This window comes from Bos grunniens, chromosome 18 (assembly GCF_055505025.1).
Source record: "Bos grunniens cultivar Pamir isolate PY7600 chromosome 18, Bosgru_T2T1.0, whole genome shotgun sequence".
NCBI lineage: Eukaryota > Metazoa > Chordata > Mammalia > Artiodactyla > Bovidae > Bos > Bos grunniens.
The window spans coordinates 66,059,770-66,080,155 of record NC_141182.1 but is presented as its reverse complement, the minus strand read 5'-3'; the positions used below and the strand labels follow the sequence as shown (position 1 = coordinate 66,080,155).

At 46.2% G+C, this 20,386-nt stretch overlaps 1 protein-coding gene, 1 long non-coding RNA gene and 1 other non-coding gene across 36 annotated transcripts in view; 1 reads left to right on the top strand and 2 right to left on the bottom strand.

Moving 5' to 3' along the window:
• The window catches only part of LOC147354869 (neurotrophin receptor-interacting factor homolog), a 27,986-nt gene extending 8,045 nt beyond the window's left edge, over positions 1-19,941 (bottom strand). For 4 of the 8 annotated variants that reach the window (XM_086354993.1, XM_086354995.1, XM_086354987.1 and 1 more), the window contains exons 1-5: positions 17,434-19,941; positions 16,943-17,018; positions 16,098-16,224; positions 15,266-15,361; positions 89-571 (exon numbers count right to left, since the gene is read on the bottom strand). In XM_086354993.1, the coding sequence (XP_086211119.1) occupies positions 89-571; positions 15,266-15,361; positions 16,098-16,224; positions 16,943-17,018; positions 17,434-17,687 (1,036 nt within the window). In that variant the 5' untranslated portion in view covers positions 17,688-19,941. Of the gene's footprint in view, positions 1-88; positions 572-2,449; positions 4,388-4,775; positions 4,919-15,265; positions 15,362-16,097; positions 16,225-16,942; positions 17,019-17,215 lie in introns of those variants that run through there. The other 4 variants (XM_086354988.1, XM_086354989.1, XM_086354991.1 and 1 more) reach the window with 4 other exon arrangements.
• On the top strand, positions 4,439-20,386 carry LOC147354868 (uncharacterized). 27 transcript variants are annotated; one of them, XR_015146656.1, is made up of 6 exons: positions 4,443-4,568; positions 5,153-5,194; positions 5,355-5,391; positions 5,729-5,807; positions 7,160-7,290; positions 10,340-10,652. It is a non-coding gene; the product is annotated as an uncharacterized LOC147354868 (long non-coding RNA). The 27 variants fall into 27 exon arrangements; XR_015146657.1 differs by having other exon boundaries at positions 6,507-7,290; XR_015146680.1 differs by having other exon boundaries at positions 4,485-4,568; positions 7,165-7,290.
• On the bottom strand, positions 10,014-10,115 carry LOC147354870 (U6 spliceosomal RNA). The gene has a single exon (XR_015146767.1). It is a non-coding gene; the product is annotated as a U6 spliceosomal RNA (small nuclear RNA).

Sequence of the window (20,386 nt, the reverse complement as noted above, 5' to 3'; positions counted from 1 at the left end):
ACCCGTCAGGAAGGCTGGGTTCTTTTGCTCCCACCCTCGAGACACCCTCCCAGGAACAGCCATCTCCCCACCCTTCCATGGAACTCACTTTCCTCCTCAGAGATCCAGGTCACGTCCTCCACCAGGGCCACTGCCTGCCGGCAGTCCACTGGGTGCTGTGACTCCACCCATAGCCGCAGCTTCTCAGGCAGTGCGCCCAGGAACTGCTCCAGCACCAGCAGCTCCAGCATCTGGTCCTTGGAGTGCGCCTCGGGCCGCAGCCACTGGCAGCAGAGCTCCCGGAGTTGGGCCAGCGCCTCGCGGGGACCAGCCACCTCCTCAAAGTGGAAACCCCGGAACCTCTGCCGAGCCATCTCAGGATCAGCCGTAGGCTTATCCAGATGTTGAGGGGGCTCCCTGAGAACCTCTGGGCTCAGGCCCTCATCTTCAGCATACAGAGCCCGGATCTGGGCATTCCGGGGAACAGCCACCTCCTGGTTCAGGGTGAGGACTTCAACCACCTCGATGTTCATCAGGGGATTCCCAGCAGGAAAAGGATCCAACTGAGGTTCCAACTGAGCCTCAGGACACTCTGAAAGTTGAAAACAGAGCAAGACAGATGGGCAAAAAAATGCATGAAAAGTTTCGCAATGTTGTTAGCCACCAGGAAAATACAAGTCAAAAACCACTGTGAAATATCACTTCCCAGTCTCTAGGATGGCTATTATCAAGGATGGGTGGTAACAGCTGTTGGTGAGGATGTGGAAAACCTAGAACTCTTGCACACAGTAGTAGGAATACAGAATGCTACACTACTTTGCAAAACAGTCTGGTAGCTCCTCAACAAGTTACACATAGAGTTATATCATGATACACGGGTTTCAATCCAAAAGAATTCAAAACACATGTCAACACAAAAACTTGTACAAGAACGTTCACAGCAGCATTATTCAAAATTGCCAAAAAAGGAAAACAAACACCCATCAAATGATAAATGAATAAACAAAATAAGATCTATCCATATGATACATTTGTCTTTGGCAATAAAAAGGAATGAAGTTTTGATACATACTACAGCATGAATGAACCTTGACAACATTATGCTAAGTGAAAGAAACCAGACACAAAAGGCCACATATGTATGGTTCTATTTATATGAAATGTCCAAAATTAACAGAGAGACAGAAAGTAGAGTGGTTTCCAGGAGAAAGGAGAGATGAGGGGGTTGGGGGGGTGACAGCTTCTTTAGGATATAGAAACTATTTTGAAATGAGATCATACTGATGGTTGCACAACCTTGTGAATATAATAAAAACCACTGAACTGTTACTTTCAAAGGGTGAACTTTATGATATATAAATTATTTCTTAACACAGAATAACAACAACAACAAAAAAACCCCAAGAGACAACAAGAACTGTGTCGCTATATATGCCTGCCCATGAGGCGAACTGAACCTGATCCCACCTCCATGGGGGCCAAGAATGAAAATATCTGGGAAAGACAGGGGTGCTGGGTCTTGGCATAGAGTCCAGAGAGCATTTGCTAAACAGAATTCCAGGATGGCCCTGAAATGCTAAGGAACACGCACAAAGTAACAGGAAACAAGAGAGTTCTCTACAACTCCAAGAATAAATGCTAATTCTGAATGAGTTAAAGATTCAAAAAATAAGTTTAAAAAGGTGAATAACACAGATTATGATTTACTTTCAATTAGACTTGTTTTATAAAGACAGAAATGGCATAGCTGATATCCAGAGCAAACCCGTACTTTCACCGTTGCTATTGTAAGTATAAGTGGTTAAGCAGCTCTACTTGGAAAGGAATTTATAGATGAACTCAAAGCCTAACAATGGATGCCTAGGAACTTTACCAGATGAATCTGCATATATCCGGGAGCCATCCAGAGGTGAAAACACAACTTCTGTGATACCCAGAGAATGAACACACAGACAATGGCCAGCCAAAATGAAAGTGAAAGTGAAGTCACTCAGTCATGTCCGACTCTTTGGGACCCCATGGACTGAAGCCTGCCAGGCTCCTCCATCCACGGATTTTCCAGGCAAGAATACTGGAGTGGGTTGCCATTTCCTTCTCCAGGGGATCTTCCAGGCCCAGTGATCAAACCTGGGTCTCTGGCAAGAGCCACCAGGCTCAGTGGTAGAGTCCGAGTCCACCTGCCAATGCAGGAGACACGGGATCCATCCCTGATCCGGGAAGATCCCACAGGCTGTGGAGCAACTAAGCCTCTGTGTCACAAATAATTAGCCTGTGCTCTAGAGCCAAGGAGTCACAACTACTGAGTCCACGTCCTACAGCCCCAGCTCCACAATGAGAAGCCCGAGCACCACAACAGAGAGTAGACCCCACTCTCCGCCCCTAGAGAAAGGCCAGAGCAGCAACAGCAAAATAAAAGTATTAAAAAAAAAAAAAAATGCTGGCTGAGGGGCCCAATGGACAAAGCATTTACCTCAATTGGACTCATCAGTACAGCCATCCCAGCCGAGTCGGTAGGCGGAGGGGCCCCAGGAGGGCAGCTCCCGTTCCAGCCCAGAGACAGATTTCTGGCCGAATGGAGCCCATGCTGAGCCTCTGATCCACCTCAGAACAGCTGTACCAGTGACTACCCCACTTGCTATACCTCAGCGCAGCCCAGGGTTCCCAAGATCCCCACCATGCAACTGATTTGAGTACACAAAGAGTTCACAATGGACGCCTAGGAACTTTACCATACTAATCTACTTATGAGCAGGGAGCCAGCCAGAGATGAAGACGTGACTTCTGTGATACCCAGAGAATGAATACACAGATAAAGGAAAGCCAGTATAAGACAACAGAACTCGGAACTACAACTTCTGTGGCAACAAGCCCAGCTCTCAAGACTTGGTTGATAACTTCCAGTTTTTCTTTCTGACCCCCAAGCCAATACTCTCCAATCAGAACCTTCTCTTTTTTTTCACCATGATCTTCCCCCTCCCAATCTGCTTTACTCTCAGTTCAGTTAGTAAAGAATCTGCCAGCAATGCAGGAGATCCTGATTCAATTCCTGGGTCAGGAATATCCCCTGAAGAAGCGATAGGCTACCCACTCCAGTATTCTTGGGCTTCCCTTGTGGCTCAGCTGGTAAAGAATCCACCTGCAATGTGGGAGACCTGGGTTCGATCCCTGGGTTGGGAAGATTCCCCTGGAGAAAGGAAAGGCTACCCACTCCAGTATTCTGGCCTTGAGATTTCCATGGACTGTATAGACTCATTGGGTCGCAAAGAGTCGGACACAACTGAGCAACCTTCACTTCACTTCAAACACAAAGGATGGTGGTTGACCTCCCCTGCTAGGTTCAACTCTTGAGTAATAGCCTCTGCATGTCCTCTTTTGAGCGGGCTTTATTTCCACAACACTCACTTCCAGGGCAATGTGGTAAATGATGGAGTAAAACTGGAAGACACAGGGAGTATTCAAACACAGGTCAAGAAAATTGTGAAAGATCCCCTTGTGAGCATTATAAAATTCGTACGTTGATTTTAGGGGGACTATGACAACATTGGAATGTTCCTGTCACATGCAGTAAAAAGCAGAACAGGAAATTACTGTTGAAAACGAGTCCCCCTAAAAACGACTTCCCTACCGAGTTTACGCTTAACCTCTATTATCCAAAACTGTATCCCCTTTCTTGTCCCCTCTGACTTCAATTCCGGAATCCACCAGTGTCAGACGACCAAAACTGCTGTGATCGATAGCATCGTACTTTAATACAAACTGAAGCTGTCTGTCCAGGGCAAGATGAGCTAACAGATTCTGGAGCCATGGATCACCTGGCCAGAGACGTCGTGATAAGTCATCTCCAACTGTGCGACGCTATGGAGCCTACCAGGCTCCTCTGTCCATGGGGGTTCTCCAGGCAAGAATACTGGAGCAGGGTGCCAAAAAACAGGATTAAGAAATGTCCAAAAAAAAAAAAAAAAATTAACCCCAGCCTCTCCAATCTTTCCCTTTAAAACACTCCTAGGATTTGTCTCCACATAATAAACCTTTACTTTGCTGCAAACTCCCGCTGTTGGAGTTTGGCTTTCTACGCCTGGCGCACACGAGGTCAGTTATATTACTGTGGAGTAACTGCAGCTGCTTAAAGAAAAAAAATCTGAAAGCGACTAGGAGTAGCGGCTGCTTGTTCGCTGTCTCCGTGCTTTCCCTTGCCGTCTGTGGCCACCCAAGCACCTGCCGCCTATGTCGCCGCGCACTTAGCTGCGGCGGCTGCGGAGCTGGTTTTGGTAGAGCCCGTGCCCACACCAGACGACTGTGTACGAAGTGCGCCCGACCCCTCTTCCCAAGGGTGAAGAATTTAGATGCCTATGCTCCCTTCACAACCGCACCAGCTCCTCTCCAAGTTCTAGGAGCTTAGGACCGCGACTTCCGGCCTGGGCGGAAATGCGTCATGCTCCCGCCGCACTACAACTCCCAGGAGCCTCCAAGTCGTGCGACTTCCGGCGCCGCCATGTTGAGGCTTTGGGTTTCTCTGAGGCCTTTGGCAGGATTGCGGCTCACTCGCCTCTCACCTCTTCCTTTCGCGTTCCCTTTCCCGGTCTCCCTGGGTCAGTGCGGCGGAGCCTCCATACACACCTTCCCGAGCTGCAAGTCTGTCTTGTTGGGTGACGTTGGGTGTCGGGAGCGCGGCCACTTTGCTCGAGAGTAACGAGCACCTGGATTCCCGACCCATTTTCCTCCCCCGCTCCCACATTCTTTCCTTGTCTCCTTTGGGCTTTTTTGTCCTCCTTTCTCCGAATTTTCTGATTACACACCTCGACTGGGCAGCGGCCTCCACGGACCTCACGGGTTTTGCCCGTTGCTGGCGCGTAGTGAGTCAGCTCGGAGTCACAAGTCGCCCAGTGCCAGCTGGGGCCGCTCATCCAGACTGGCCTTGGGCGCTCCAGGGTTGAAAAACAGCTCCTGGGCCACGCTGTCACGTAATGGCCGCTGCCCGGTCACTCCTTTCCTACTTTTAAAGGATTTTTTCCTTGATGAAAATCATGACAGACATTTGACCTTCCATTTCCAAACCCTTCCCCCAACTTCCTCTCAAATAAGGCTTTGAGTTAGCTTCATGTGGATGCTTGCCTGCCTTAGTTCATACCTGCGTTATCTTGAACATTTATTTAGTTCCCTTCCTGTTCCTCAGGATTCTGGAGGCTTATTCCCGCCTCGATGGACAGGAGTTTGAGTAAGCTCTGGGAGTTGGTGATGGACAGGGAAGCCTGGCGTGCTGTGTCCATGGGGTCGCAAAGCGTGGGACCCGACTGAACGACTGAACTGAACTGATTCCCGCCTCCCCGCCCAGTCATTCTTGACTTGAAAGCACAGTTTTTTTCTTTTAATTACAGCTCTTAAGGCTTGGAATTTCTCTCTGAGGATAACAAGGTGGGGCTCCCTAGGGGCTCCGTGCTGGGCCACAAGCACCATTTTGAGCAATAATCATGCATGACACTTAAAAGAAAAACCTTAATTCTCCAGATTGCTTAATAGCTTTTTACTTTATGAAATTTCCGTGTTTTATTCCTTGGTTAATCAGAGGAATTTTTATTTAGTGCTTTCTCCCTTAAAAAAAATTTTTTTTTTTTTGTATTCTACTTCATTCTCTCTAACCTCACCCCTTCTTTAATCTGGGCCATATATTTACTTCCTCCTTATCGTTGTGGGCACCAGGGTGTTTTCCTTTGTTGCTGAATCCAGTGTATCCGCCCTCTCTCTGCTGTAGCAACCCTTCAGGTGGACACTGGTTATGCAGTTATCATAAACACCTACTGGATGCTGTGCAGTACCTGAAATGGCCGCGGGTAAGTGTCACTCCAGGCACCTCAGTCCTCTGTCTCATCTCAGGAACAACTCCCCAATCCCTCTAAAGGGAACCCTCAATGCTGTCTGTATTGGCCCCACTTGACAGAAAAATGAAAGCTCTGTGTAGGCGGAACCTGGATCCACACCTCACTCAGGCGGGGCTGACTAACCTACCCATCTGCCTTGGGAGCTGCATAAAATGATTCCTCAGCCACAAATCCCAAGTGCTGGCTTTCAATCCACCAGCTGAAAAACCCCCGGGGGTGGGGGGTGGGGTAGGATTGGGGAATTTAGTCCCTGCCACCTGCAATTCCCTATCTAGCTAGGGGGCTGTTTTACAAACTCACTGAGCCTTTGGGCAAGGGGCTTAATCCTTCTGGGCCTCAGTTTCCCCACCCTAAGTGAATAGGGACCTCAAGGCAGGTACTGGGGAGTTGTAAAGGCTGATGGCAGTCGTTGTTTTCTTCTCTCATGCTCTCTCTGCTACCTTCAGGTAAGCTGTCTGTCTCACAGTGCCCAGTTTTCTAGTGAAAGCTTTGCTACAAGACCACAAAAATAATAGTAACTAATTACAATGTCCTTCTGCGAGCTTGTTGAGGGTGCAGGGGCAGCTCCCCTCATCCCTGTTGCACCTTCCCTTTGTCTAGGATGCCCTCAGCTCATCCTGTCTCGTCCTTTCCCCATTTCTTACTCCTCAGCTCTGGACATCTTGCTACATCACCTTCTAAACGTGTCTCCCCTCACTGGCCTGCTGAGGCTGCTAACTGGGTCTCATGCATTGGAAACTCCTAAGCCAAGCCCAGAGGAGGATGTGCCAAAGCTGTTCATGATCATTACACAGTCGGCCTTCAAATCAGTAACAGCAGCTACCATTTCATGAAACCCTCCAAGGACCTACCTGGGCTTTTACAACACCCCAGCCCCATTAAGCAAGTGACGAACTTTTACACAGATCCACGCTGGGAGAGGCTAAGAATCTGCAGAAGGGAGCACCTGGGAACCAAACCCTGTTCTTTCATGCCTTTTATACCAAAGAGGGCTTCACATAGCTACAATCTTTTCCTCAAATGTGCCCAAGAGTGTCTCATCCAGAAGTCACTGCACTTGCTACCTGCCTGCCAGGTGATGTCTTTCCTAACATCTCTGCTTCTCCTTCCCCATCCAGCTCTCAGGTCAGATGTCATCTAGGAGCTATCTTCCCACCCAGTTCTAAACTAGTATTGCCCAGCCATGCTTCCCCATTCCTGTATCTTCCCCATATATATACTCTATATTGTTTCATTTTTCTTCATACCATTGATTGCCACCTTTAAGTATCTGGCTCATTAATTTCTCTCTCCACCCTCTCTAGAACAGCACTGCTCAGTGGAACATTCTTTGGTGAAGGGAATATTCCAGATCTGCACTGTCCAATGTAGTAGCCATTAGCTGCAAGTGACCAGTGAACATTTGAAAGGCCAGCACAACTAAGGAACTGAACTGGTAAGTTTGTTTTAGTAGGTTTACATTTACTCAGCAACACAGGCTAGTAGCTTCTCTGGAATGAGTGTAAGTCCAGTGAGACAGGGGCCTTTCCACCCTGTTTATCATGGTGACCCTTCCCTATAACAGGACTTGGCATTTTGGCAGGTTTGTTCAGGAAGTATTTGTTGACACAGCAGAGCTTCTAAGTGCTTTGATGAACAGTGCACCAAGACATTGGGCCTTTCAAAGGCTTATGCTTGCCCATATTTCAAATTTCAGGAAATCTCATTGGTACTGAAATTGTGTCCATCTGTAAGTTATCATGGGAAGACAGCCGCTGCTGCAAAGTTCCCATCTTTTACTTGGGAGCCTAAGCAGGTCATGGGGTAAGAGGACCTTGGTTTAAACCTCCACCTGCTTCTTCCCAGACAAGCCAGGTCAGGGACTTGCCTTCATGCTCCCACAGGATGAATGGGGCTGTGGAGTTTCTCTGGGGCTGCTGGCTGGAATAATTATAGGACTTAAGAAAGGGACTTCATGCACTTCTAGCCTTTTAACCCCTCAAAAGAAGTCAGTGTTTTTACATACTTAAGTCTTACATGGCCCTCTAACATAACCTTCTCCAAACAGAGCCTGCTCATTCCTTACCAATTTATTCTTAGGTTCCATTTCAAAAAAGTATCAATAACAAAGTCTTTCCTCTATGTTGAAGTGGTTATTCCTGCTTTAAGCCACAAGTATTAAGTTTCTGTATTTTATACTCTGTTGTAAGTGCTCAACTCTATTTCAGAGGATACTTTTTTTTTTTAAACACATTATCTAAAAATAGATAAAATAGGTGTTCATTATTACAAGCTACAGATATTTTCTCCTTTTCATATTTTTCTCATTTTGTGCTTTAGTGAGAACAATGCTATGTATAGGTTGCAGAAAGAACCTGTTAACAAAGCACCTAGTGTTCTGTCATTGAGTAGCTCATGTTCTGTGGAAACCTATCTTTTAATAGGAAGCTAGAAAATATTCACTGCCTGGGTTAATACAGAGATACAACTAATTATCTACTTTGTTCTTAAGAAAAAGTTGGTTTTAACATTTCTCTTGGGCCAACTTTACACTTTTCCAGAAATCTTTCCATCTTATTGTTTGTTCGTTCCTGTACTTAACAAATACTTACTGAGCACCTATGCTATGTCAGGAGCTGGTGACACAGCATGAAGATGACAGTCTTCCATTTTATGAGCATAGTTACTGGCAGGACCTCTGAAAGTGGAAGGTCACCCTCCCACCCAGTTTCCTTCTCTGGAGACAATCACATCCTATAGTTTCTATATTCTCCCAATGGTAACAATTGGTATATTAATACCTGGTGTATGTTTGCATGTATATTTTTAAGTGGGAAAAAAAGACATTGGTATCCTGTATGTCTGTACACCTTTATATACGTTAAGGTGGACTTCCCTGGTGGCTCAGATGGTGAATCTGCCTGCGATGCAGGAGACCCAGGTTTGATCCCTGGGTTGGCAAGATCCCCTGTTGAAAGGAATGGCTACCCGCTCCAGTATTCTTGGCTGGAGAATTCCATGGACAGAGGAGCCTGGCAGGCTACAGTCCATGGGTTGCAGTCGGACAGGAGTGACTAACACTTTCACTTCACACGTTCACGTTATCTATGTTAAAAGGTATATATTTGTAAGAAACAAATATCTCTTGGTGATTGTTTCATATCAGTACATAAAGCTGGCTTATTCTTCATTCTTTGGCCATACCACATGGCAAGCGGATCTTAGTTCCCCAACCAGGGACTGAGCCCACACCCCTTGCAAGGGAAGAGCTGAGTCTTAACCACTGACCATCAGGGAAGTCCCTAGCAGGCTTATTCTTTGACAGTTGTTTAAAACACTATAATGGGAACATGTATTGCTGAATATCTACATAGTTTCTTTTCTCTGTATAGGTTTTTAACTTGCCACTTATTTATTCTTATCTATCCAGAAAATGGGCTCTTTTTTTCTTCTTCATTTCTGACTTACTACTGCTTTTATCTTATTTTTCCTCAGGACTCTTAGTTTTTTTTCTCCTCAAAAAAAGGTTTGAGTCCAATGCTTAGTTCATTTACTTTCCTTCTTTTTCAGTTAATAGTTTAAGCACTTCGGGTCTTGAAATTACTCCGGAGACTGTACCTAGACGCTAGGGAAAGTGGTCCTCAGATAATAGGATTAAGGTTACATGGGTCCTAGAGAGCAAATGGATGGTAACAGAGAACATGAAGTATTCTTGAATAAAGACTGCACAGTATGTGACCACACCGTGATAGGCTGGATTCCTGCCAAAACATGTTTGATAGCCATTCAAGGTTATAGACTTTTGACCTTGTCCCCAGGAATGTGACCATTTCAAAGTTCTTTGTAGCACTACTTTAAGATTTCTGTTATCATCCTCTTGGAGCCTGGCCTAGTCTTCAGACTCTCCTGTTTGAAGATTTCCTCATCTCTTGTAATTTTTCCAACTGTTTATTCATTCAACAGTTTCCTGAGCTGTAACGTCAGTTATTTCCTAGCAACTGGGGACATGTGAAGGAAACTGAAATAAGGATGCTGGGCTCACTCGTGCTACTTAACATTTGTTCTAGATGTTCAGATAATAGAATCCAAATTGGAGAAACAGAACCTGTTTTACTATATATTCATACAGTTGACCCTTCACATCTGTCTGTACTTCACAATTTTATTGTATTTTTTTAAAGTAGCATGGAGGGCTTCACGAATGGCCTGTTATCCTTGCACAGGGGCCATGCTAATCCTGTGTTGTTCCAATTTTAGTGTGCATGCTGCCGAAGCAAGCGCTGTACTGCACCATTTTATATAAAGGACTTGAGCATCTAGATTTTGGTATCCGTAGGAGTCCTAAAACAATCCCCCATGGATATCAAGGGATAGCTGTCCTAATGTGATCAAGGTTTTAGAGTTTGTCTTTCTTATGACAATCTGGTGTAAAAACAGAATGAGACATTTCATTTGTACTATTCAGTGTGGGTCTCTTCAGTCTGTTTTTCTGTTCTGTCAAACAGGGGGAGAGCTAAGATGAATGATCTGCCTGCACAGATTACATTGAGAATCTGCTCTCATATGAGTCCTCTGATGCTGAACACAATGAGGACTCCTACTGAAGGGCTTCTGGTCAGTGGGTTCTGTGACTCCTCATGCCTAACATTGATTACATTCTCAGACACTCTTCAATATCTACTTCTATGATATTGAAAACAGCTGTTTATGAAACCTCTCCGCAGCAACTATTTCCCTGTGATTTCAGAGTTCTCAGATACAATGATTTGATGTAAGAACTTTTCCAAACGGAATACAACTGGAATTTTTTGTCTAGTATGAATTCTCTCAAATCAGGCTATAAGCATTTCCTGCTATGATTCCTGGGATTTCTTCCGTTTGAGTTCTCATATTGAAAAACACATGATGAAAAGGACTTCCTCCATTTGAGGTTTTTCCATGTGAGTCTCCTCTGTGAGCTGAGCTAAAACTAGGTTTTCTCACACTAAACATATTTACTCTTGTTCCTCAAAGAATTATCCTTTGTATAAAACGAATGATTTCCTACATCCCCCACATGTTGGTTTTATAGCCCATGTGAGTCCTCTCAGGCTACACAAAAAATCTTGAGAAGAATTTCCTTCTATTCCTTTCAACAATACAATCTTCTTGTACTAGCCTTTTTTTCCTAGTAATGTCTATACTAATTTGAGTTGCCACATTCATATTTGCAGGGCTCTTTTGCTTAAATTCTTGACAAACCAAAAAAAATGTAACTGTCCTGCAAGCTTTCCTACAATCATGACCTTCAAAATAGTGTCTTTATTCCATTGCATTGTCCCTAATGTTTGAATCTATATAGATTATGTCTCAAGATATTCCACCCAAGCCACACATATGGTAGGTAATACTTTCTTGAAAGAACATTGAGTGAGAAGGCTTAAGATGTGAGTGCCATCAAATATTTCTCCACACTTATCTTCACAGCATCTTTTCAAATTAGTGCCTTCTTGAAGATTAATTCCATGTCTTAAGCATTTACCCAGGTTCCTTTCTACTTCAGCCACTGTCTGTGCTGCCATTTTTGCTGTCATGGAGAGCTAAGACACATGCAAACTGGGCTGTATTAGTGAGGCCTAGCTTTTGTTCAGTTCGTTCTCTGCCTTGAGGAGAGGCACAGCTACATTAGCGCTGGGAGAAAGGGACCACTGAAGGAGATATTCTCTTAACAGTAAGCAGGCCATTCCAAACACCTCAGACTCCCATGTTTTTATGCACTGCCTGGACCTCAGACAGGGGCATGCCACTGGCTTCACAGACCTTTACATGGGTGTTTCTAAGTCGCCTCCTATTCATACTCCATTAATAGAACCAGTCAGGACATGGTACAGTTGCAAAAATATGTGAATTTAGGTGGAAGCTATTAGGTAGTTCTTTGTATGATTCATCTGTTTGCTTACAATTATTTCAACATAAAAAGAAAAGCCAAAGAAAACATATTTCCACCCTTCAAAAGTCTTGGCCTTTACCAGACTCCATGTCACTGACCAGTGCCAAAAAGTCCAGAGTAGTAGTACCTCTGTTTTCAGTTCAGTCGCTCAGCTGTATCCGACTGCGACCCCATGGACTGCAGCACGCCGAGCTTCCCTGCCCATCACCAATTCCTGGAGCTTACTCAAACTCATGTCCATTGAATCGGTGATGCCATCCAACCATCTCATCTCTGTTACTGTATTTTAAAAATGAGATACTGATACATTTTAAAAGTGTGCATGAAAAATGCATATAAATACATACATTACAAAGAACAGTCACAAGAAATCCCTTGAAGCCTTCACCTGTGAGCAGTTCTTTGTAGCTTCCTTTCCTGTGCCCTCCTGGTCAGTTACTCAACTGGCCGCATTGGATCCACCTCACATAGAGAGGAGCCAGCTTCTCCCAGCCCTGTTGGTACTCTCTTTGGGGCAGATATTAACCACCTCTTCCCTATCTGCTACTACCGCAGCCCCCCGCCTGCTGGCGTCTGTGCCCTTCTGTCCTCAGAGAGCTGTAAAAAGCACAGCACACACCTACTCAAGGAAGATCAAACCCCCCTGACAGTAGAGGCCCCAAACTTAACTCGCCTATCAGTACACCTCAGTTACTTCCTTCCAGCCTAATAGGTGACTTTCCATTCCCAGAATGTGCCACCCTTGCCCCATTCTCAGGGTAACCCCCAGTGGCGTTTCTGCATCAGGAAACGAAGCTCTTCGCTTCTATTCTTGCCCGTCACTGCCGACTTTCTGTTCTATAGGCATTGGCTTAAAATCTTCGCCCTGCAGTGTCCCCTGACCCCACCTCTAGAGTAATTCCCTGTTGCTCCCTGCTTTACACCATGTTCTTTTTCTTCTCTGTCCATACCACTAGTTAACTGGCCTTTACCCAGTTAGATCTGTGTAGCGTGTTGGTAGAAGGTGCTCCTCTGTTAGACGGAGGAGTCTATAATCAAAGGGATTACACTAGGTCTTTGGCTTACTACCAAGTACATACTTTCTCTTTTTTATATTGCATAGGACACAAGGGGCCTTCTACAAATATTTCTAAGGTCAAGGGGAGACAGTGGAGAAAAAACTTCACATAAAGGATTCTTTGTGACGAAGCATAAACATGTTAGGCACCTATCACCCCAGACCTAGCTTGTAACACAGGATCTTTTGTTCTAGGACACCACCCCTGGAAAGCCAGCCTTTCTGACGTGCAGAACCATAAGTGCCCAATGCCCCCCATGGCAGCTAGATTCAGGAAACTGCTAGATCATCCAGAGATGCATGGCTGGAAGGCCATCATCACCAAAGATGCAGGCCAGGTACAGATTTCACAGCTGGACACTGTGAAAGTTCCAGGTAGTTCCAGAGCTGCTTGCATTAAAGCACAAAGAACACAGGGGGAACACAAGAAGTTCTCCTTACAAAGCCAGCACACTCTGATACAGAAGTGTCCAAAAATAACAAGCATAAAGAAAACCATCCACCTCCCCAATATAATTTATGAACACTGATGCAGAAATCCTAAAAGTTAATAGACATCAGGATATTACAACAGGGGCACATCTATAATTATGTCACTGTTAACTGTTCAAATCAGAAAATCTCCATGATCACCTTGGAGGGCTTTGGAGGGGGAAAATTGGGGCTCTTACTAATTTTCATTTACTAGAAAGGGTGAGATGACTGTTCCTTTATCCAGATAAAAAGTGATACGAATCAAAGCCGAATCCAGAAACTTTCCCTTTTAAGTTAGAGACCAGACACTTAAAATCGTCACATTCTCAGCCCAGTGTTTTGGAAGCAGTAGGTGTGAGGAATGTAATTACCTCCTCACCTACCTTGAATGCAAAAGAAAGAAAATAATAATACTTTATACTTGCCAATAATATGACTCCATACTAAGAAAATTAATGATAACCTAAGAAAACTGTTACAAATAAGAATTTAGCAGCAGGATAGGTTCATCTGCAGCAACTATGCAGGACTGCAAGGGAGGAGTAACCTGAGCAGATAAGATAGCAATGGAGGGAATGCCCAACCGCACGTGGAAAGCCTGCCCCTTGTACACCTGAGCCGGAACGTGACAGACCAGTTCTGATCAAATTTCTGAATGAAGTTAAATGTAATATACATCCTAACAGCATTTTCTCAATGAATCCTGACAAGCTGATGGTAGGTATTCATCTGGTTGAGAACAAATAATAGGTTTTTTTAATTAAAAAAAAAAAAAGAGGGCCTACCGTTTATCCAAGATTGTTATAAAGCTACAGTAAGTACAGTAATATGGTGTTTACTAAGATACCAACAGAGATCAAGGCACCATAAGGGGCCAAGAAGGCCTGCATGCAACAAACAGTGACTATGAGAGGATATAGATGGTGTTCCAGTAATCAGAAAACGGCATTGAAAAAACTTGTGCCCCACACCAATTACACAAGGAACCCAGTACACGAAACAGCTAAACAAAACCCAAAAGTACCAGAATAAAGTATTTGTACAATCTGCCCATGGATGGCATGAAACCTAGATTAGGAATAAAGACAGATCTGAAATAAAAAAATCTGAAATCATAAAACTTTATGGAGACTAAATAAAGGTAGGAGGTAGATATTGGACTGTTACCTGCAGTGTTACTATCCATAATATATAGTAGGGTCCTCCCCACCACCACACACAAAAGACAAACCAACAGAGGGAAAAAAAAGGAAAATAGAAAAACTCACAAAAGCAAAAGTACAAATAATCTGTAAACTTAGAAACCAAACTGAATATATCTTTTCCTATCAGATCTGTAAACCTTAAAAACAGGACTATAAGTCACCATCTATCTTACGCAGCTGTATGTATTTTAAAGGAACTTAAGACAACAACTTGTTGCTACCAAATTTTTTCACTTACATCTTGGTTGATTCTACATTCTATTTCTAGAAATGCTATCTACACAAAAAACCCAACTTGATTGTGCAAAAAACTATGCAAGGATTTTTTTTTTTTTGCAACCACTTGAATGTCCGTCAAGAGAAAAAAGTAAAAGTCAAGTCTACACTGCATGTGTGAATGAATGATGCAAATCTGTCTCCACTGAGTATGGTCACCCCCCCCTGCCAAAACATAAACTTACATAAAATCTGGCCAAAGCCACACACCAGTTACCGGAGATTACAAAAGGGAAGGGCAATAGACCATGAGTGAAGCAGGGTGAGGACGCCCCTACTGCCAACCTGGCACCAGCAAGAGGTTCCCATTCAGCCAAGCAGTGCCCCTCTGACTGAAGCCAAGGAAAATGCAGAGCTTGATTCAGCATGTTTGCAGCTACTCCTCACAACACCCCACTAGGGGTTTTCCCCATCCACCTCCTTTGCTAAGACACTAGTTCCTGCCTAACCAGGACTCCCACACCAGGACTCCCATGTGCCTGGTTCTCACCTGAAAAGGTGTCTTGAGGAATTCCTCTCTCCACCGACCACAGCTCTTCCTCTTCCTCTAACTGAGATACCACATCTGGCTTGGAAAGCTGATGTTCTGCCCAAGGGAAAAGAGACAGTGCTTGGGGGTCTGTGTTCGGGAGAAAGTACTTTCCTGCTGTAGCAATTCTGTCCCTGTGTTCTCCCTGATAGAAACGGCTTCTGGTCTAGGGCAGTGTTGCTAACTTCACCCATCCCCTTTGCCATCTGCTTCCTTTTCTGGGTTCTCTTGACTGTAAAGGAGGTAGTGGGACTTGGTTCTGGTCAGTAAAACACTAAGGGAAGTTTGTCAGCTGGGGGCTTATTGCATTTTTGTTTGTTTGTAAAGTGTGCCAGCTATAGAAAGAGAACTAGTCAGGGCTGCCCTGGCTTTACTTTCTGCCTTAAACTTGGGTGGACATAATGCTTGGCATCAGTCAGGCCCATGCTAACCTAAGAATGACAACTTCACGCTAACCATGCGGAGATGGAAGGGAGCAAGGCCTTTGATGATACACCTGAGCTGTCAGACACTGACACCACGTTCTGGAATTCTTGTTATAAAAATAGTAAGCATCCATCAGCAGTTGGAAACATCCCTGATAGGCCCACATCCCTGGTATTGAACACCTCTGAGGGGTGGACTAGGTAAAGTTTCAAAAGTTATTTGTAAAGTTGCCCTTTCCCTCAGGCTCCAGGGCCTTGACCCTTGAACTCAGATCCCTGCAGACTGAGCCAAAGCAGACACACACTTCAAAGGCACCACATTCGGGCTGCAAAGCACAAATCTTTATTGACACAGAGGCCATCCTTACCCACTGAGACCAGGTTCCTGTAGTTCTCCAGCATCACCTCCCTGTACAGGGACTTCTGTTCGAGGTCCAGCTTTCCCCACTCATCTGGGGTAAAACCCAAGGCCACATCTTCAAAGGTCACTGGTTCCTAAAACCCACAGGTGCCTGTTCAGCTAGGGCCTGTTGTCACCCATGCTGACAGGAGGAGGAGGAGGGTGACTGACCACATGTAGGCACAATTAACAAGGTGACTCGAGCATTCCAGATATCTCATCACGAGTTCCTGAATTTGAAACAGCAAACCCAAGCTTGATCCCATCAGGTCACAGCAAGTAGGACAACCCATGAGGTCAGAAAACATTGTTCATTCTCTGAAAACCTTTCCACTTCTTAGTAACCTGAGGATTCCAACAGTGATATCAGGTGTATCCTTTCTCCTACGGAATTCCGTGAGCTAAATCACCACACTTCAGCCTTTAGCCTCCATCCACTGGCTATTCTGCCGCTACTTCGGGCTTCGTGCCCATCTCGCTCTTCACCCAGTGACTAAGCTTTAATTCCAAAGTACTACTGAAAGCTAAGTGAAGCCTGATTTCTGCTTACACCTGCCAATGGCTTTCCCCGCTCCGTTTAAAAGATAAATTAGAATCCCCCGCGATTTGTCCTCTATTTGCTCCCTTGGAAAGCTAAGCAACTTGCTATCCCTCTGCCCACTAAGGTCTCTCCTCCTACAGTCCCCCACCCCTTACCTAGATGCAAGGGGGCCTGGAGGCATCCCAGGGAACGCGTGTGCCTGCATCACCCCTCCACCCCCGCTCCCAAATCCAGCGGTAGACTCTGAAATTTACCAAGAAACCTCTACTCACACGGAACCAATCCGTCGGAAGCCCGGAGGCCATAACTTCCTCTTCCTCAACGAGTCCCGTGGGAGTAGGCAGAGTCCTAAGAAGGTCGAATTTGGGAGGTGGAAGGGGCGTGAGGGTTAGATCAAGGCCCCCGCCCTCTCGGCCCAATCTACAGGAAATGACAGATCTAACTCCAACCTCGGAAAATGCTCTAAAAAGTCGTCTCCACCTGTTCTCAAACACCCAGAGGGGCAATTTCCCAACCTCCTCACCCAGATGGAGTCGGCGCCTTACCCAGCCCGCAAGCGCCCGGATGGGGTTGCCCCGCCTCGCGCCCCTATGGGCCCCGAGTCCCCGATTCACTGCCCTAAAGGCCCCACGGCGGAAGGACGGCAGACGAGGCTGGCTCTGGGCTCCTGCGATTGGCGGGGTAGGGGCCGCAACTGGGTGCTCCCCATGGAGCAGCCCTGGAACACAGCCCCCGACGGGCGCAGGTTTCGCGCCACACTCACCCTGCGCGCGCGCGCCGCACAATGGCGCCTGTCAGCCCCCGGCGAACTGCGTCAGTGCGTCCATTTGGACTACAACTCCCAGAAACCCCCGCGGCGCGGCGCACCCCACGTTGTGGGCGGCGGACATCTTGGCGGCCAACTCGGGGCGGTAGGCGAAGCCCCGGGCGCGGAAAGAGTGCCCTTGGTGATCCCGCTGGACAGGAGGAGGCCTTCGAGGGGCAAGTCGGTCCGCTGGTGGGTCCCAGCACCTGCATGGGCGGCGACGCAGGCTGAGAGGGAGGCTCGCCAAGCCTCGAGGGCTGCAACGCGTGGGACGAATGGGAAATGGAGAAAGGGAAGGCATGGGAGGGGCAGGGCCGGAAGTGCTGAGGGGAGGGGCGAGCTTCTCACACCAAACGTAGAGAGAGGAGGGGCGGGCCGGAAGTGCCTTGAGGCAGCGGTAAAGTTGGTCCCCTTAGGCTCAGCAGTCAAGAGTTGGCCTGCAGTGCAAAAGATACAGAAGACGCGAGTTCGATCCCTCGGCCGGCAAAATCGCCTGGCGCGGGAAATGGCAGCTCACTTCAGTATTCTTGCCTGAAAAATTCCATGGACAGAGGAGCCTGATGGAGTTCAGGCCAAAGGTTCCCATACAGCTGAGCACAAAGTCCTGCTAAGTTTCGGGGAAGAGGATACTATGTGTGTGTTCACACCTAAGGGAGAGGAAAAGGGGTCGGGTTGGGCCGGTGGGACGTGTTCTGAAAGCGGGACTGAAATCCTCCCGAGCTCCTGGGAGGAAAAGAGGTAAAGGGCCTGCCGTGAATTGTGCGGGTGTGAAAAGTGTTAGTCGCTCATCGTGTCCAGCTCTTTGCGACCCCATGGACGGTAGCCCGCCAGGCTCCTCTGTCCATGGGATTTCCCAGGGAAGAATACCGGAATGGGTTGCCATTGCCTTCTCCAGGGGATCATCCCGACCCAGAGATGGAATCCGGGTAGATTCTTTATGGTTTGAGCCACCAGGGAAATGTGCAGAGGGTGAGGCTACATGTCCTGCAGGCCCAGGGAGGGGAATGGGGTCAGGACTAACTATCTACTCAAGTTGTGAAGAGAAGGGCAGAGCAAGTGGAACCAAGGCAGGAGAGTGGAGGGAGGATTGTCCACGGGTAAATCAGAGCTGGACGGAGGTTAAAGCAATGGAAGTAGATTTTGTTCAATAAACTTGCAACGGGGGAAGCAGGAGACTCCAGTGTAGAACAGCTCCTTTCTGAATACAACTAGAGTAAGTGGGGATTTATGGCCTAGGAGTAAGGGGAGCGGTACCAGTGGGTAGAAAATGAGGAGAAGGACACATCCTGTCTGGGGGATTCTAGCTGGACAAAGCTAATAGACTGTTTTAAGGAAGGCAGGCCAGGGTGATGATGTATCACCTGGGAGAGAGAGTAGGGGTGAGGAATTTGATCAGATATCAAGAGTAGGGGAGTCTTCATAAACTGACTTGGGATTCTTGCTCAAATGGGATTCTATGAGGAAGTACAGGTATGGGCCTTATGGGGAGAAGGTTCAGAGTAACTTTGCTAACGTTTGGCTGAGCAGAGAATCAGGGAGTTGGTGTGGTGTGGGGTGGACAGGAAGGCTCCTCTGCCCCGGGTCCTCATCTGTGAGCCAGGTGTCCATGTCTAGGAAATGGAAGAAGTCTTTGCCTGCCCAGGACCGGGTGTGTGCACCTCTTCTTGAGCCCAGTCCACACTCATCTTTATTTGGAGCCCAGAACAAAATAGTCTCATGTCTTCCTCAAAGTCCAGTATCTGGTGTCCTGCCATCTTCCTGAGGTTCCAGGGCCCAGACTCTGATGTCCTCTCTCCTTCTTGGTGCTTGGGACTCTCCTGAGACCCAGGGCCCAGTGCATCCTCTCTCCCCTTGGTAGCAGGTTTCAGTGGCCTTATGCCTCTGTTTGAGTCATCCTGTCCATTGCATGCTATGCTTGTTCCAGCAGTTATACATTTCTGTGGCCACTGTGGAGAATATTCACAGGTGTGCTGCACATTGTTCATCTTATTTGTTGCAATTAAGACAGTGTGTCTGTTGACTTGTGCATATTAGCATTGAGTCACTAACTATGCATTTCCCTGAATTTTTCTTGGCTGTTATAGCTAAAACAGCATCCCCATTCATTAAATAACTCTAGCCTCTTTCTCATATTTTCACTTAAAAAAATGGTGTTCTATAGCCATGGGTAGTAGGACAAGGCAATTAGCCGTATTGTTTTCTTCTGGTTATGACTAGGGATCCTTCTAGTAGTTTACGGTCAATTTGATGGAGGCTTGAACATCTTAAGGAATTGGGCCTTCTTGGAAGTTCTTTCAGTTCTTTCTGTTTGTATACTATAGAGTAAAAACATGATTTTAGGTTAAAAGGTGATCCTAAGTATATTATTTAAGATTGATTCATGAAACTCACGTTAGTACAATGTTTAATAATAAATTGCATGGGTTTTTTTTGCCATTTAGCAAATTAAGAATGCTGTTTAATTTGCTGTAACTTGATTACATTAAAAACATTTCTGGGGGGGTTTCCTCGTGCTTCAGTGGTTAAGAATCTGCCTGCCAGTGCAGGGGACGCAGGTTTGACCCCTGGTCCAGGAAGATCCCAAGTGCCGCGGAGAAACTGAGCCCACGTGCCACACTACTGAAGCCTGCTTGCCTAGCGCCTGTGCTCCGCAACAAGAGAGGACGCTGCAGTGAGAAGCCGACTCACTGCAGCTGGAGAAAGCCTGTGCACAGCAGCAAAGGCCCAGCGCAGCCAAAGATGAAGAAGTAAATGAGCACATTTTTGGATGAATGTTAACTGTTACGTATGTAAAATGTCAAAAATGTTACGCATCCTACCTAGATGTCCATCAGCAGACGAATGGATAAGAAAGCTGTGGTACATATACACAATGGAATATTACTCAGCTATTAAAAAGAATGCATTTGAA